The sequence below is a fragment of the Heloderma suspectum genome, chromosome 9 (genome assembly GCF_057233095.1).
Source record: "Heloderma suspectum isolate Gila_16-S chromosome 9, 16-S_ref, whole genome shotgun sequence".
Taxonomy (NCBI): domain Eukaryota; kingdom Metazoa; phylum Chordata; class Lepidosauria; order Squamata; family Helodermatidae; genus Heloderma; species Heloderma suspectum.
The window spans coordinates 47,806,216-47,822,168 of NC_139466.1; the positions used below are offsets into that span (position 1 = coordinate 47,806,216).

General features: G+C 44.6%; 1 protein-coding gene across 1 annotated transcript in view; it reads left to right on the plus strand.

The window, feature by feature from the left end:
• ARR3 (arrestin 3) overlaps positions 1-6,296 on the plus strand; it is a 121,164-nt gene extending 114,868 nt beyond the window's left edge. Inside the window, exon 17 of the mRNA XM_084814287.1 lies at positions 6,194-6,296. Coding sequence (XP_084670413.1) covers positions 6,194-6,296 — 103 coding nt within the window. The remainder of the gene's footprint in view (positions 1-6,193) is intronic.
• Positions 6,297-15,953: the final 9,657 nt, after the last annotated feature.

Below are 15,953 nucleotides of genomic sequence, written 5' to 3' on the forward strand. Positions count from 1 at the left end.
AAGAGTGATGCACATTCTCCAGTTTCAAGTCCCAATGAGAAAGGCGGGGCATAGTGTTACTCCCTTCCCCCTACTTTTTTGCATATAGGGAGTTTTCTTTCTTTATCTGCTTTTCATTTGGTCTTGCTGTTTGCCCCAGGTCAGTCAAGCCCCAGTCACCCCTCACGGTCTTCCCCTATTACAGAATATGCCCTCTTGGTGGGCTTGGCTCTGGTTTGTCTCTGCCACCACCGTTCCGTATGCCCTGGTGGGCAAGGCAATGTTGATTTGTTATAAGTTTTCCCTTTCTTCCTTCCTTTACTAGGAAAAGCAATATAAACATCACGAGCTTTTTTTGAAGCAACTTCAAGATATGCTGTTGGAGCTGGCCTCACCGCAGCTGCGGGTGCCACACTCGCCCTTCAACAGCTCCTCCTTAAAGGGCTTGAAGTGTGCTCGGTCAGTCTAGAGTGACCAAAGCATGAGAATAATTGCATTATGCCCTGGTGGGCAAGGCACTGTTGATCCGTTTCCAGCCCCGGGTCACTCTTCCCTAACATGCCCTAGCGTTGTTGATTCTTCAGTCATTGTAGACTCTTTGCGGACCCCGCTGCTCTTCCATGTAAAATGTGAGGTCAGTGCTCGTTGTTCAAGAACCACCACAGTTCCCACCTGGCAGGGTTGCTGTGCCTTCCTGCCTCTGTCAGACAAGGCCCTGAGAGCCTGTAGGTTTCAATGACCAATGTAGGTCATTGAAACCTACAGCAGAAACCAACTGCATATATAGGTATAAACTGGATAATGACGGGCACTTGCTACACTCTCAGTTCCTTCTGTTTACGTGCATCATTTTTTTAAATGAAAAACTATCTGAAATTTGGCAGGTATGGTGTGGCTATATAGATATATAGATATAGATAAAGATAATATAAAATAAATATAAAATATTAATTGTGTGTGTGCTAAAAAAAATAAAAAAGCACATTACTACAAAAACAAACTACTCTGCCAGCCTGTCTGCCAGGTAATGTATGTATTCCAAATTCAGCCAAAGAGAGCCTGGGGTCATCCACTGTGAAGCTGAATAGAAAAGTAGTAGTAGGGGAGAGGGGTTATTTGTACTTCAAAGAAACCTACAGCAGAGTTTAGGGATGATGACTTCCTCTCCTTCAACTCCTAACTTCTCTGATTACATTATCCGTTCTGAGTTCGATTTGAGTTTCTGAGAATAACACATTTTACCTGTGCCTAGCACAAAAACTACTGGGCCAAACTGTCTGAACTTTGGCAGGTGGGATCCCCTCCATGGGCTGTTAGGTCCATGCACTTCTGGGGAAACGGTGCAAAGTCATAGCTCTTTGCTTTGAGAGTTTTTGTTGAAAAAATGAAAGTTTAACACCACCTAGCACAAAAACTACTGGGCCAAACTGTCCGAAATTTGGCAGGTGGAATCCCCTCCATGAGGGCAGAGAGGTCTCCTAATCTCATATATTTATCATGAAAACTGAAAACGTTATGGCCATTTGTGTTTTCCAAATCAAGTCAATGGGAAAACCTCAAATCCAAATGATTCAGATATCCAAATCTCACTTTGGATTTGGATCCAAAGCAAAGAGGCTTGGGTCCAAATCGGTCCAAAGTGAAGTGGGGCCACTTTGTAAGGTCCGAATCGGCATCCAAAGCAAAGCAGGAGGTCCACGCACAGCCCTAGCTCTAGCGTATGCACACATAGGTGTGTATAGACATTGTGGCTCTTTTCAAATGTCCTTTGCATGTGCACTTTTACATACAACCCATTATATGGGTAAAACGATCAATTTCTACTCCATTCCCATTAGGATAATCTGAAATATTTACAACCTCATCCTAGAAGTTGGTTTAAAAGCTGCTCTGAAACCATTTTTGATACCATGTGTCAGCATCTGGTTCCATTGCAGATCAACTGAATGGAGCATGTCCCTTTTGTACAGGCAGATCAGCTTGTCCAAAACATTACCCGGTTCCTAGCAAGTCTGACCCCTGCTTCCTGACATCAGGGTTAGCAGCCCTCTGCGATCTCTGTCTAGGTGGCTAATTCCAGCAAGCTTCCCAAAGACATCTGACTGATCCAGAGGGCTAATCCAGGAAAGTAACTCTAACCATGATTTCCCTCCACCTTAGCTCTCTTTGCTGCCTTCTCTATAATGTTTGTGTTCTTTATACTCTTCGTACTGCTAAAACTAACATGCTGTTTAGCCCACCCATTTGATGACCTTTCTCATTTGCTGCTCCTTAACTTAGAATTCTTTAATAGTTTGTCTAATAGTCATTTGCCATCTTTGCTCTCCCCTTTTAAGGACATCTCAGCTTTCTTTTTGTCTCTCTGGCTTTTTCATCCTTATGTTCTGATTCCAATTCCTTGTGATTGTGAACCTCTTCTTGCCTCTGCCTCCCTCCCTAGATCAATTTACTTAGATTCCCAGTTAATGTGACTAACCAGCATATGCCTCTTTCTTCCTCTGCCTCCCTCTGATGCATGAATTATTGACAGGTACACCAAGGTAAAGGGAAGCAATTTTTAACTTCCAAACCAGAATTTGCAGCATGATGCCTGCTCAATGGATGTAGAGTGCTGCTGAATTCTATTATCTTGTGTGACTGTGGTTTTGACTAGAGCTAAACATGTTTTGGGGACTCCCAACCCCAATTTCCTTGAAAAAGTTTGAATTCATAATCTAATTTGGATTTTACAACTTTCTTAATTATTGCTGGAATTAAAAATAATAATAAAACTGGCAATTTAATATGTAATGCCATTACTTTATGACGTTAATGAATTGTTTATGGGTTGATTACTGCTGTTGTTTCAAATTGTGTTGCTCTGGTTTTAAGCTTTAAATTCTGTAGGTCTTTAAGTTCTGTAAGTTTAACTGTTTTAAATGTATTGTTTTATTTATTACATTTCTATGCTGCCCAATAGCCGAAGCTTTCTGTATGGTTCACAACATACAGAACCATAAAACATAACAACATGACAGAACACACTATAGAACTTTTAAAAGTTCAAAACTACAGTATAAAATCAAAGTAAAAAACAGCAGCAGTGCCAAGATCTAAAAATACAATAACAGTTTTAAAACAATAAAAGCTGAAGAACTAAAATGCCTGGGAGAATAAAAAGGCCTTCACCTAGCATCAAAAAGACCACAAGGTAGCTGCCAGCAGAGCCTCTCTGGGGAGGGCACACCACAACTGGGGTGCCACCACTGACAAGGCCCTTTCCTTAGCAGCCACCCATCTCATTTCATTTGATAAGAACACCTGGAGGCGGGCTTCCGAAGATGATCTTAAGGCCTGGGCAGGTATATATGGGAGGAGACAATTCTTCAGATAATCTGACTCTAAGCCATTTAATACCTGCACTTTGAACTAGGCCTGGAAATGGACTGGAAGCACTGGTGTTACTTACTTACTTATTTAATTATTTATTTCATACATTTCTGTACCACCCAATAGCCAAAGCTTGGGGGGCCATTCAAACCATAAATACAGCAACAGATAAAACATAATATAAAAGGTTTCAAAGTTTAAAACTACAGTTTAAAACCAGAAATCATATTAACAAAATCATATTAACAAACTCACTGAATATGATATTCAGTATCCGATATATTCAATATGATATTCAGTTCATTTCATATTAACAAACTCACTATTTTAGACCAGCTGAAGTTGAAACTGGGCTGTTTTCAAAGACAGCCCTAAGTAGAACATTTGAAGTAATCCAGGCAAGAGGTTACCAGAACCTGGATAGGCTCTTTGTGTCCATAGCTTGTATATCAGCCTAAGGTCCATGCCAGTGAGGCCATCTATTACTGAACAATGCTGGATGCACCCCCAAACTACAAACCTGATCCTTTAGGGAGAGTGCAACCCCTCTAGAACACGTTGAACATAACTAGGGATGGCAGAGAATTCCACCACGGATTTCAGTGAGGCCGAATGCACTGGCATTCGGCCCCCCGAAATCCGTGGCGGAACGGCCTGCCCCCCCACGGATTCCCCCCGGGACGAGGCTTACCTGGGGTGGATGTTCCGGATGGCAGCGGGTTGAGGGAGCCAGGACAGCTAGGCTGGTGAGGATGAGGGAGAGGGCCTTCTGTGTGGTGGCCCCCACTCTGTGGAAGTCCCTCCCTAGGGAGCTCTGCCATGCCCCCTCTTTAATGAGCTTCTGCCACGCATTGAAAAACTTGGTTGTTCAGGCAGGCATTTGGGGTGGGTTAGGGTATTTTTAGAACATGATGTTTTAATGCTTAATTTTACTGTTTTTGATTGTTGTGTTGTTGTGGTACACAACAATGTTTGTACCATTGTACCGGGTGACTGGCCAGATGGGCGATTAAGAAATTTACTTTTTAAAAAAATCTCACAGGCAACGAAGGCAGTTTCCATTCCAAAACCAGGCCTGAAGCCTGATTGAAATGGATCCAGATAATCAGTTTCATTCAAGGGTTTCTGGCATTCTACATCATTTGAGAGTCTTTGACTAAAAATCAGTATGAAATACATTTAGTAAATAAACAATACATTGCCTTAAATTTTATCAACCAATGTTAAGATTTCATTTTTGTATCCACCCCTCAGAATCATATTTAGACATTCTTAAATGTCAATCCTGTGCTGGATTTTGAATTTTATATAAGCATTTTTTTAGATCTGATTTTGACCCATGGTCAAAACTAGAACCAGACTAGTTCTAATGTGCAAAATCTTGCCCCCTCCTAGCACTACTAAGGGACCAACTGTATTTATTTATTGCATCTATATCCTGCCTTTTTGACTCCAAGGAACCCAAGGGAGTGTACATAATCCTCCTCTCCGTTTTATCCTCACAACAACAACCCTGTGAGGTGGGTTGGGCTGAGAGTCTGTGACTGGCCCAAAGTCACCCAGTGAGCTTCCATGGCCGAGTGGGGACTAGGACCCGGATCTTCCCGCTCCCAGTCCAACACTCTCGCCACTGCACCACGCTGGCTTTCTGTATATGTGACAGCCTCACATACTGTATACGTAAAGGTAAGGCTACAATCCTATACCCACTTACCTGGGTGTAAGCACCACTGACATCAATGTCTACTTCTTTGTAGGCATATACTGTGTCACTTGCTGATGCATCTTTAAAAAATAAATAAATATACTAATAGGCAGAGAAGAGGAACAATTTTTATCAGGACCTGGCAGGTGAGAAAGGATTAATCCCCTTCCTGATGCACCACAGTCCAATGAAAATCACACACACACACACACACACACACACACTATTAATATGCTTTTAATGAAATAATAATGTGCTTCTTTTCAAAAGGTGTAGCAAGTGACGTGTTTATCATCTCATGTACTTAGCCCTAAATGTTGTGACAAAGGAAAAACAGCCCATCCGTGGCAGAGTAAGTGACAATCCCAGCTGAATCTACCAACTGACACAAGACTGTGCATAAGCTTAACAAGGCACTGATCCCAGGGAAAATTGTGACAGAAGTATTGAAGTATTTCTACTCAGAAGTTGATCAACATATCCAGGAAAATAAATAAAGCATTATTCAAATGTACATTTCAAGAAAGCAACCATATGCTAATTAGGAGTGAAGGCTGCAATTTTACCTGTGAGTAAGTCCCATAGAAGTCAGTGGGTCTGAACTGCGAAATAAAAAGTGTTTTGAGAAATTACACTTGCCCTTCCGTCCTATGTATAAGCAGGCCCCATTGACTTCTATGGAACTTACTTATGCCTTGGATTGAACTGCAAGTATAGTTAATCAAAAAACCTCTTATTTTGCAGTTTGCAAACCAAGGACACAATATCGCATTACATACAAAATAAATAAAACTAATCTGAACTAATAATAAATAAGAGCCACTGTGGTGTAGGGGTTGAAATGTTGGACTGGGACTCCGTAGATCCAGGCTCTAGTCCTCATTTGGCCTCGAAGCTCGCCCAGTTTTTCTTCAAGCTTGAAGAAAAACAGAAACATTTAGTGGGGTGGAGGACAACTTTTTTTCTGAGGACCTTTTCTCAAGTTTGAAAATTTGGATGAACACTGAAAAAATCTGTTCTGTCTTTTGGAATTCTCATTGTGAACGTTGGGGTCTGCCTGTTTGTTCTGAAATGCAAGTCGGGCAGTGGTACTGATTCACCACTTTGGAAGCCTCACTTGCTTTTTTTCATTGTTTTCAGCGAGGAGGATATTGTGATTGAGGAGTTTGCTCGGCAGAAGCTCAAAGGAGAGAAAGATGACGATGATGAAGAGAAGGAAGAAGAGGACAAAGGAGAAAGCTAATGTGCTGCTGTGTTTAGACAACAGAGCAGTGCCGTGATCTTCCAGAAACCTGCTGTGCCCAGATTCTGGCACCAGGGATCTTTTAGAGCTTATCTATGTATGGTGTCCCATTCACATACTTTAATACTTTAGAATTTTGTTGTGTGATAAATTTTGTAAATCCTATGGCTCTCCACTTTAACACTCAAAACTAATTGCACCAAATCCTTGGTCCTAGTTGTGAAACTGTGTGTGTGTGTGTGTGTGTGTGTGTGTGTGTATACACACACACACACACACAATAATAAAAAAAACCTGCCGGTTTAAAGGACCAGACGATAAGGCTATCTCACCTTGGTCCAAACTCCAGAAAGCCAGGAAATTGGCAGCTAAGGCTGATCCCTTATCTGACGTGCCCCGTGATCAGTCCTGATGTTGTGCAACGTCACAAATTGTGCCTGTTTACAACTTACCCTCCATGCACCCAGTTTTCCTGGGTCTTTCAGTCCCACATCCAGATGGGAAGGATGGAGTGCCTGGGACCAGCAAAGATGCTTCACGTTGTCCTGGTCTTGTATTGCCTCATGAAGCAACTGAGCCTTCCTGTATTGCTGCAGGAACCCTGCTGTAAGGTGACCCATGCGTGTTTGTTGCTTACGCCAGTAGCTTGCAGGATGGGTTGACCAGTGAGAGGGAGCCCCCTTCTTGCACCCCTCGCCATCCTTGTATTATTTTTGTGTGTCACTACAAGGTAAGCCTGAATTACATTGTAATTCAAGTTTTTTATTCTGGTTTTTCTATTGCACCAACAGGAATGAGACAAAAAAATCCCTCAAGACCAAACCAAGATTTCCACCAGCAGGCATGCTGCAAGATTTTGGGGGTTGCTTTCTGATACAAGATGTTTGGTCGCGACAGGATAGGTTTGGAGCCTGAAAGGAAAACATTCTTCTCTACCATATTGAGATTTCCACTAGCATGCATACTGCAGGACCTACCCATGGTTGCTTTGGATCTTGAGATGCTTGGTGAAGATAAAACAGTGTGATGATTAAAACAAGTGAGTAGTGGAAGTCCTCTTCCAGGACACTACTAATTTGTTTCAGTCAGCATCTTCCCAATATCACTTCACCCCAGAAAAGAGGTATGGGTTCAGGTTTGTGAGTTCAGATGTCTAATTTCATATTCTATACAAGTCTCTGTGAGTACCATTTAGTAGGGAGAAGGTACTGCTCTACAAACATACTTCAATTTAATAAATGTAGCAACTGATTTCTGCTCAAAATTATTATGTTCCTCACCCCCACACTACCAAGTTCCACTTTTTCTTGGCACTTCCTAATAATTTTTGAAACAATTTCCCCCACCCCCACCTGCTTTGACATTCGCCATTACTGGCAACATCATCGGTCATAACTGTTGCTAGGAAATACAGCCACATGTACCACACAACATTATTAGCAGTAGTACTGCTCTCAGCCCAGCTACATTAAAGGAGACACCCATCTCTCGCTATAAACTCACCCAGTAAAGACACTGGTCAACTCACAGAATAAAGGTATGAGTCATCTCACAGTAGGATTCCTCTAGCAATACAGTAAGCCTCAGATGCTTCATGAGGCAATACAGGACCAGGACAACATGGAGCATTTTTGCTGGTCCCAGGTACTCCATCCTCCCAGTCTGGATTTGGGACTGAAAGACCCAAAAAAAGTGTGGGTGCATGGGGCGGGGGGAGTTGTAAGCAAGCATAATTTGTGACATTGCATATCATGACTAATCATGGGGCATGTCAGATAAGGCATCAGCCTTAGCTTCCAGTTTCCTGGCTTTGTGGAGTTTGGACCAATGTGAGATAGTCTTGTCATATGTTCTTTTAAACCGGTAGGTTTTTTGATTATTGAATTTCCTTGCTTTTTCAAAAGTAAATGTCTCCCCAAGGGGTGTGTGTGTGTACACACACACACACACACACCACCCTTTCTGTCTGTCTGTCTGACTGTCTGTCTATCCCTGTCTGCCTGTCTCTGTCTTTGCAATCAGAGGTACAGTGCTTCTGAATATTGAGGTCCTTCCTATCTCTGATATGAATATAAGAAGAGCCATGCTGGATAAGACCAAGGTTCACATAATCATAGAATAGTAGGGTTGGACGGGGCCTATAAGACTATCGAGTCCAACCCCCTGCTCAATGCAGAAATCCAAGTCAGAGCATCCCTGACAGATGGCTGTCCAGCCTCGTCTTGAATGCCTCCAGTGTGGGAGAGCCCACCACCTCCCTGGGAAATTGGTTCCATTGTCGTATTCCAATAAGTTGGGAAGTTCTCAGTTGGGAAGCTTCTCCTGATGTTCAGCCGGAATCTGGCTTCCTGTAACTTGAGCCCATTCTTCCGTGTCCTGCACTCTGGGATGATGGAGAAGAGATCCTGGCCTTCCTCTCTGTGACAACCTTTCAAGTACTTGAAGAGCGCTATCATATCTCCCCTCAGTCTTCTCTTCTCAAGGATGAACATGCCCAGTTCTTTCAGTCTCTCTGCATAGGGCTTTGTTTCCAGTCCCCTGATCATCTTTGTTGCCCTCCTCTGAACCCTCTCCAGCTTGTCTGCATCCTTCTTAAAGTGTGGTGGCCAGAACTGGACACAGTACTCCAGGTGAGGCCTAACCTCATCTACACAGGTTTCTGAATAGAGGGGAACTAGTACTTCCCGGGATTTGGAAGCTATGTTTCTATTAATGCAGCCCAAAAGAGCATTTCCCTTTTTGGCAGCCACATCACATTGTTGGCTCATCTTCAGCTTGTGATCGACAATAATTCCAAGATCCTTCTCACTTGTGGTGTTGTTGAGTCTAGCATTCTGTTCACACGGTGGCCAACCAGCTGCCCATGAGGAACTCACAAGCAGGACATGAGCGCAACAGCACTCTCCTGCCCATGTTCCCCAGAAACTGGTATAAATAGGCATACTGACTCTGATATGCCTATTTAAGCCATAGCCATCATGACTAGTAGCCCTTGATACCCTTATCCTCCATGAATTTGTCCAGGGCCCCTTTAAAGCCATCCACATTAGTGGCCATCATTACATCTTGTGGCAGCGAATTCCATAGTTTAACTCTCTGCTGTGTGAAGAAGTATTTCCTTTTCCCTGTCCTGAATCTCCCACCAATCAGCTTCACAGGATGACCCTGGGTTCTAGTATTATGAGAAAGGGAAAAAAATGTCTCCCTATCCACTTTCTGTAACCATGCATAATTTTAAACATCACTATCATATAGTGGAGGGTGGTGGCCAGTCTGAATGGTGGGACGGAGGGCAAGTCAGCAGAGTTAGAGCCAAGAGCTTATGAGGGGTGGAGCCAAGGGGGATCCGTGGATGAGGAGCAGTCTGATCCCTGATCCATACCACAGAAGGAGAAAAGTGAGGCACAAAACATGCAAGGGGCAGGGGATCACAAAACCACACAAAAGTACTCCTTTGCAACAAGTCCTGCCAGACAAATCTGATCTCATTTTTTGATCAAGTCACCTCCCTTGTAGACCGTGGGAATGCTGTAGACATCATATACCTCGACTTCAGCAAAGCTTTCGACAAAGCGCCCCATGATCTCCTGATGAGCAAACTTGCTCGAAGTGGGCTAGATGGAACAACAGTCAGGTGGATCCACAGTTGGCTACAGAATCGGACTCAGAGAGTGCTTATCAATGGGACCTTCTCAAACTGGGGAGAGGTAATGAGTGGGGTACCGCAGGGCTCAGTCCTAGGCCCAGTGCTCTTCCACATTTTTATTAATGACTTGGAGGAGGAGGTGCAGGGAATGCTGATCAAATTTGCAGATGACACAACATTGGGCGGGATAGCTAATACTTTGGAAGACAGAAACAAAATTCAAAGTGATCTGGATAGACTGGAGCACTGGGCAGAAAACAACAGAATGGCATTTAATAGGGATAAATGCCCAGTTCTGCACCTAGGAAAAAGAAACTAAATGCACAGTTACAAGATGGGGGATACGTGGCTCAACCACACTACGAGCGAGAAGGATCTTGGAATTGTTGTCGATCACAAGCTGAATATGAGCCAACAATGTGATGTGGCTGCAAAAAAGGCAAATGCTATTTTGGGCTGCATTCATAGAAGCATCGCTTCCAAATCCCGGGAAGTACTAGTTCCCCTCTACTCAGCGCTGGTTAGGCCTCATCTGGAGTACTGTGTCCAGTTCTGGCCACCACACTTTAAGAAGGATGCAGACAAACTGGAGAGGGTTCAGAGGAGGGCAACAAAGATGATCAGGGGACTGGAAACAAAGCCCTATGAAGAGAGACTGAAAGAACTGGGCATGTTTAGCCTTGAGAAGAGAAGACTGAGGGGAGATATGATAGCACTCTTCAAGTACTTGAAAGGTTGTCACAGAGAAGAAGGCCAGGATCTCTTCTTGATCATCCCAGAGTGCAGGACACGGAATAATGGGCTCAAGTGCCAGGAAGCCAGATTCCGGCTGAACATCAGGAAAAACTTCCTGAGTGTCAGAGCAATACGACAATGGAACCAATTACCTGGGGAGGTGGTGGGCTCTCCCACACTGGAGGCCTTCAAGATGAGGCTGGACAGCCATTTGTCAGGGATGCTCTGACTTGGATTCCTGCATTGAGCAGGGGGTTGGACTCGATGGCCTTGTAGGCCTCTTCCAACCCTACTATTGTATGATTCTATGATTCTATACTCTCAGAGCCCTAGAGAAAAGCAGCCTTTGGAACATGGGAGGCTTTCAGAACTTGTTCCTAACATCCATTCTTTTGTTCTGAAAGCATCCAAAAATCCATCATCCACCAGAGCAGGCCTACTCAGAAGCAGCACAGTACAAATTTATTTCTGTGCCGCCCAATCGCCAAAGCTCTTCAGATTATGCACATCTTACTTGTAGGAAGTAATGACTGGACTGCCCAGGAGAAAGTATAGGCATTAGGGGTGTACAAAACCCCAATTACTTGGCTCCACTGGTGTCCGCAGGTGGGGGGAGGCGATCCATTCCTCCCACCCCAGAATCCTGCCCAGCCGGCTCCGCTCCGCGGCCAGTCGGCAGAGCCATCAGCCAGGCCAACCTGCAGCGGGGCCTCCAGTGGGCTGCTGTGGACGCAAATCGCGTCCTGCGTAGGGGACGCCATTTGCATCCCTACGCTAGCCTGTGATAGGCTACGTAAATATTTACATAGCCTATCACGGCTAGCGGGAACACAAATGGTGTAGGGGATGCCATTTGCATCCCTGCTTTAGCCGTGATAGGCTATGTAAATATACGTATCACGGGCTAGCGTAGGGATGCAAATGGTGCATTTGTGGCCACAGCAGCCGGGCAGCGGTCAGAGCCGCCCCCGCTGCCGCCGTGTCATTTGCCGCCAGAGCCGCCGCCGCATCCACCACCAAGTAGGTCCTGGGGGGATTCCACGGGGTGGCGGGGGGGGGGAGGCCATTCCGCCACAGACTCGGGGGGCTGGATTCTAGAGGATCTGGTCTCTCTGGCGTCGGTGGCGGAATTCTCCGCCATCCCTAATAGGCATCCCTTTGTATGTAATGATGATGATATCCTTTGGAAGACAGCGGGGACCCTTTGCAACCCCCCCCCCTTCACACATACACAAAAACACCCCAAACCATGATAATGATCATAATTAAAATAACAGGTGATATTCTGAGAATCACACAGAAAAGCGGCCTTTGGAATACAGGAACAGGTTCACACCCCTGCCTCACCAATCCATGGTGTACAATTGCTTGCCAACCCTGATTAAAAATAACAGTACTCTGAGCAGGTGTAGTTTAACACTTTAAACTCACTTAAATTATATCACAACTATGACTGCAGAAATAAAATGGAGCTTGCTTCTGCAATCCTGATGAACACATTTACTTCAGAATTAGCACCATTTTCTTGTAGAGTATGTAGGATTGCATACTATTCCCCCCACTGCCCCGTCCCACTCTATTCTTTTTTCCTTGTGTGTCAAGTCTTTTTAGATTCTAAGTGTGCAGGCAGGAATTGTCTTCACTTACTGTGTATTTGAGTTCAACGTGCACGTAGTTTGTTGGGTTGTAACCTTGACTTGTCCAAAGCCTTTATAACATGTTTGATTTGATGCCCCTCCTCTTGCATTGTGTTCTTGTATGCACCATGCACTGTGTAATGAGAAACAGCTATGCCAGATGGCTTCTCCATCTTGGCTCTGTGTTTCCTCCTCCCTCCCAATCCCCTTTCCTTTTGTGTTATGTCTTATAGAATGTAAGCCTGTGGACGGGGCTGTCTTTTTTTCTATCTTTGTAAGTCACCTTGGGAGATTTTTGAGCTAAAAGGCAGAATAAATAAATAGGCATGCATACAATTTCAATCTATATCTCTCACTCAAAAGTGGTTTTGAAAAAGTGACTGTCAGTGTGGAAGCTTCTGCGATAAAAAAAATTAATGAAAATTTCTGAGTGCATGATACAGCATACTTCTGATTCTGTTGCACAAAGAATCCTGTGTAACTGGGAAGTTTGCACTTTTCTTTTTGTTTGAATCTGCAGAAATTGCCCTGAGAAGATGGGAAATTTCTTATACAGTATTTGCCTGACTTGAACCAGGAAGTCATGGATCACTGGGGGTGGTGGTGTTAAGAGTGTGTTGAAACATCAGTGCCTTCCAGCATTTTCCCATCCCCTCATCCAAGTTGACTCCTTTCCTAATTATGCCTTGGAATACATGGAATGTGCCTTTTTCCATAGCAGCTGCACGCGGAGTTAACATTGTCATCAAACTGTCAACTATACGCCCAAGATCTCTGTCTTGGTCAGTCACTAGCATACAAGTGAAGTTGGAATTCTCCCCCTCTCCCCTGCCCCCAATGTGCATCACTTTACACTTGCCTGCATAGAACTGCATTTGCCATTTTGTTGTCCATTTTCCACTGTGGAGTGATCCTTCTGGAGCACTTCACAATCCCTCTTTAACTTTCCTAAATAATTTGGTGCAATCTGCAAACTTGGCCACCTTGCTGCTTAGTCCTAGTTCCACATCATTTATTATTATTACTATTATTACATTTACATCCAGCCCCTTTTCTTCTTGCAAGTAACCCAGGGCAGCTTCCACGGGCATCCTCCCCCTCCATTTCATCCTCACAATAACTGTGTGAGGTAGGTTAGGCTCGGAGTCAGTGAGTGGCCCAAAGCTGCCCAGTGAGCTTCATGACCGAGTGGGGACTAGAAAGAACTCGAACCTGAACCCAGGTCCAACACTCTAACCACTACACCACACTGTCTTTATGAACAAGTTGAAAAACATTGGTCCCTAAAAGCCATCTAAAAGTTCAATATTTTTGAGAACATACTTTACAACTTGAGCAGGAAAACAGTGAATACCCTTTTAAGTTGTCAAACAAATGAAATCATGCCACAAGAGAAGTCTAAAGTTATGAATGGTTTATAAAGAAAATTAAATGCAGAAGAAGATCATATACAGAAGTAAAATGTGAACCATGCAACGATTACACAGAAAATACATGTGTACACTATGCAAAATACACCGCAGTTTATCTCTTGCTAAGTAAGGCCTATTAAAACACGCACGCAGTGTCGGGAGGCCCGATGTCATTAGGCCCCAAACACCGTTAGTGGGCCCAAGTGAGCCCAGCAGCAGCTTCAGTTGTACTTAGCTGCACTTAAACGTCCACCAATCCAACCTAGTTACATGCAGGGTTTGCGGCTTTCATGTATGGCTACCTCTGCCGCTCCGAAGCAGAGGCCTGAAGACCAGGCTTTCGTGGACCCAGAGGAGGAAGGAAGAAGACCCCTCCTAGAATCCAGAGTGCAGAACTCAGCAAAGTCCAGGTAGGGAAAATTAATCCAGGGCGAAGACAACGTTTTAAAATGAGAGTGCTTCACCAGTGAGCGAAACAAAATAGCGGGCGAAAACTACACCAAGCTGCTCAGGACGCAGGGCCTGGCTCAGGGGAACTGGCTGGGGAAAGACAGCCCAGAATGGTCTCAAAGCCAAGGGAGACATGTTCAGAGATCGAAAAGGGGGCTCCTTCTCCCAAAAGGGAGGCAAGAACCCCAAAAGCTCTGAAAACAATCAAAATCTGCTAATACAGTTCGGAGTTACGCAAAAGGTAAAAATCAAGCCAGCCAGGTTGGAACAAACGTGGCTCTTGTCGTCTTCACAGGACGCTGTCGCTTTCTTCAGTCCCCCGACAGCCCTCCACTTGTCTGCTTGTTGATTGGCTCTCGTCTGTAGTTGCTAACTGAGAAATTTAGTCCTGAATGAGGTATGGGGGTGGGGCAGCAGAAACCTGCAGGGACAGTTTCTCATTGTTTTAGGCAGCTGATGTTACTCTGGTCCTTATCTGAGTACATGGGAACGTTCCCGACTTGTGGAGCTGCTAGCTGCAGGGAGCAACAAACGTAATCATTTCTCGTACTGCTCCATTGTTCCATGGCTTGACCACAGCTTTGTCAGCACAATTGCCTGCTTCTTAGACTCCAGGCAGCAAAACTTTCTGTCCTCAAGGAAAGACAGGCCTACTTATGAAGCAAAGTTTCACTCCCATTCCATGTCATAGCTTCCTTCTCAGGCCTCTGTTCCCAGCACTTGAATCCAGAAAGGGACCTTAGTAACACAAACGACTGAGGGGAATGGGGAGGGGGGAGCAGAGGAAGAAGGCAAACAGCTGGGAGTACAGACCAGTAAACAGAAGCAGTGGGTGCTGGTCATGCTGAGGGGATTGCTTGCTTGCGTGTGCACACACACACACACACACACACACGACCCAGAAACTCAGCTGCTGCTTTTTCTCTATACCGCAATTATTCCCCTCCCCCATGCAACATTTCAAGTGCCAGCTTATAAAATCACATAGGTGTTGCACAAAATGCTAGTTTCGCCCCCTGGAGGCTAGTCCAATTTGCCCCAAAGAGGACAGTCAACTTCAGGCTGGGTCCAGCTCGATTTTATTGTTTGCAAACAGTTCGACAAAGGAGCTCACGCTCAAAGCAGAGTCGACCCTGGGCAACCTCCGCGCTACAGTTTTATCACTTAGCTTTCATTCCTCAGCCAGCGTGTTACTTTTGATTGGTTGCCAGCGGTTTGCTTGGCAACCTTATCTTAGGGTTACTGTCTGCTCATTCCAGGCATGCGCAGCTCTTACAGTACTATGTGCTGCTTAAGACACATACAATGGCTTTTAGGTTACATTTTTACTACAATTCCCCCCTCAAAAGGCTTTTCTCAAATTTATACTCTCTTTGGTCCCGCGGTGGACTACGCACTTAAAGGCGCAAACTATTATCGCTGTGGCATTGACGGTTTTCTCTAAACAGCAAGTGAGGCCTGGGACGCCTTTGTTTTAGCTACTAGAATGTTGACAACAAAAACACTTTTTTTTTTGAACTTTTGGAACTCAGTTTTGTTCCATTCATCAGGAACCCTTGAAACGAGAGCACCCTCTTTCTGTAGACCTACTTGGGTCCTTTCAGGGGTTCATTATTCCAACGGTGACCTTCAGGTGGGCCAGCTTCCGGTGTGACCCTCTCTGGTGCAGGTGATGCCTTTACTCAGTGTGATGAATCCACTTCTTTTCTTTGGCGACTTTCATAGCAATGGGAGTGGTAAGTAGGATCTGAAACAGACCCTTCTGCTTCTTGGTAGG